The sequence below is a fragment of the Trichechus manatus genome, unplaced genomic scaffold, assembly GCF_000243295.1.
Source record: "Trichechus manatus latirostris isolate Lorelei unplaced genomic scaffold, TriManLat1.0 scaffold00165, whole genome shotgun sequence".
Taxonomy (NCBI): Eukaryota; Metazoa; Chordata; class Mammalia; order Sirenia; family Trichechidae; genus Trichechus; species Trichechus manatus.
This window is the reverse complement of record NW_004444101.1, coordinates 4,965,089-4,966,926: the sequence shown is the minus strand read 5'-3', so window position 1 is coordinate 4,966,926 and position 1,838 is coordinate 4,965,089. Positions and strand designations below refer to the sequence as shown.

At 54.6% G+C, this 1,838-nt stretch overlaps 1 protein-coding gene across 1 annotated transcript in view; it reads right to left on the bottom strand.

The window, feature by feature from the left end:
• Nucleotides 1-1,838, bottom strand: part of SNED1 (sushi, nidogen and EGF like domains 1) — a 42,035-nt gene that overhangs the window by 33,039 nt on the left and 7,158 nt on the right. Inside the window, exon 7 of the mRNA XM_004386512.2 lies at nt 1,368-1,481. Within this exon, the coding sequence (XP_004386569.1) occupies nt 1,368-1,481 (114 nt within the window). The remainder of the gene's footprint in view (nt 1-1,367; nt 1,482-1,838) is intronic.

The window sequence follows — 1,838 nt, the reverse complement described above, 5'->3', positions numbered from 1 at the left end:
GCAGTGGGGGCGGTGCGGGACTGCGCGATGGGGGCGGTGCGGGACTGGGCGATGCGGATGGTGCGGGACTGGGCAGTGGGGGTAGTGGGTCTGGGCAATGGGGGTGGTGCGGGACTGGGCAGTGTGTTGTTCCGTTGTGCATGGGGTCACCAAGAGTTGGGGCCAACTTGACAGTGATGGATAAACACACTGTAGTCCATCCGTACAATGGAGTATTTATTATTCAGTGATAAAAAGAAACGAACTATCAAGCCACAGAAAGACATGCAGGAACCTTAAGTGCATATTGCTGAGTGAAAGAAGCCAGCCTGAAAAAGCTACAGACTGGGTGATTCTGACCGTGTGAGAGTCTGTGATGGTCTGGGAAAGGTAAGACTGCAAAGCCGGAGAGAAGGTCAGTGGGAGCCAGGGGCTGGAGGAGAGAGCGCAGGGAGGGATGAACAGGTGGGCACAGGGCATTTTAAGGGCAGTGACGCTATTCTGATGCAGTAATGATGGATACATGACATGATACATTTGTCAAAACCCATAGGACTGTACAACACAGAGTGAACGCTCGTGTAAATGCTGGACTTTAGTTAGTAACAATGTATCAGTGTTGGTTTACGAATGGTAACAAATGTAGCACAGGAATGCAAGCTGTAACAGGAGAAACTGTGTTTGTGGAGGAGGAGGGTGTACGGAAACTCTACTTTCTGCACAGTTTTTCTGTAAACCTAAAGGCTGTTAATTTAAAAAGCAAGCAAACAAACAGATTTAAAAAAAAAATAAACAAACAAAAACCAAGTGCCTTTGCCAGTTGGAAATTCTGCTCTGTTCCTTTTCCACCTTGAAATCACATTTCCATTTCACTTTTTCTCAATTAGAGTCTAATCTAGTCTTCTGTGTGAAAGTCTTAGTGACAGTCTGTCGTACTTCTCTGTGATAAAACACTATGGGTACAAACTAGAATTAAACATTTAAACCGTTTTTCTGTAGTCTGAGTCTCTAAGTATTAAAAAATGGGCTCTCCCAGGCCTGGCGTGCTGGTCTGGCCCTGCCCTGGCCCCCACCCTGGCCCCCATCCTGGGCCCCATCCTGGCCCAGTCCAGAATTCAGCGCCAGCCTGTTCCAAGGCCTCAGCCCAGGTCAGGATGCCCAGGGGGCCTGTGTGCCATGGTCACACTTGTGCCCACTGAGACAGGGACATCCTTTAGAGCCTGGGCTCCTGCCGTCCACAGGACTCTCTGGGGCTGCTCATATCTGGTGCCACACCCTGGCCTGATGTTCCTGGTGGGGCAGGACTTTCCCCAGGCCTCACCCTGTCCAGCTGTGGGTCCTAGCTGTCCTGCACCAGCCGGGGCCACAGGGCCTAGGTGTTCACCTACCTGTCTCACAGGTGGGGCCCCCAAAGCCGGCTGGGCACTGGCAGGTGAAGCTGTTGACTCCATGTGTGCAGGACCCGCCATTCTGGCACGGATGGGATGCGCACTCATCCACGTCTGAAAAAGGGGTGCTGGAGCCTCAGAGGAGGGAATGGGCTTGGGGAGGCTCCACCATCGAGGGGAGGAATCAGAGGCAGCAAGCCTGGTCCAGGGGGCCCCCTGAGTGTCCCGGCCTTGCCTCAAGGTCCGCGCAGACAGGGCACTCAGCCACCACCACATTCACCATCACACAGCCAGCTACCCGTGTCTGACTACCAGCAGTCTCCCCGCACCCGCCTGCACCGTGGGACCGCCACCACTGACCTCTCGGTGCCGCTGGCCCTGGCTGCAGCGTTGTTCCTGAGCCAGCACGGTCAGGCCCACCCCTGGCTGCAGCGTTGTTCCTGAGCCAGCACGGTCAGGCCCACCCCTGGC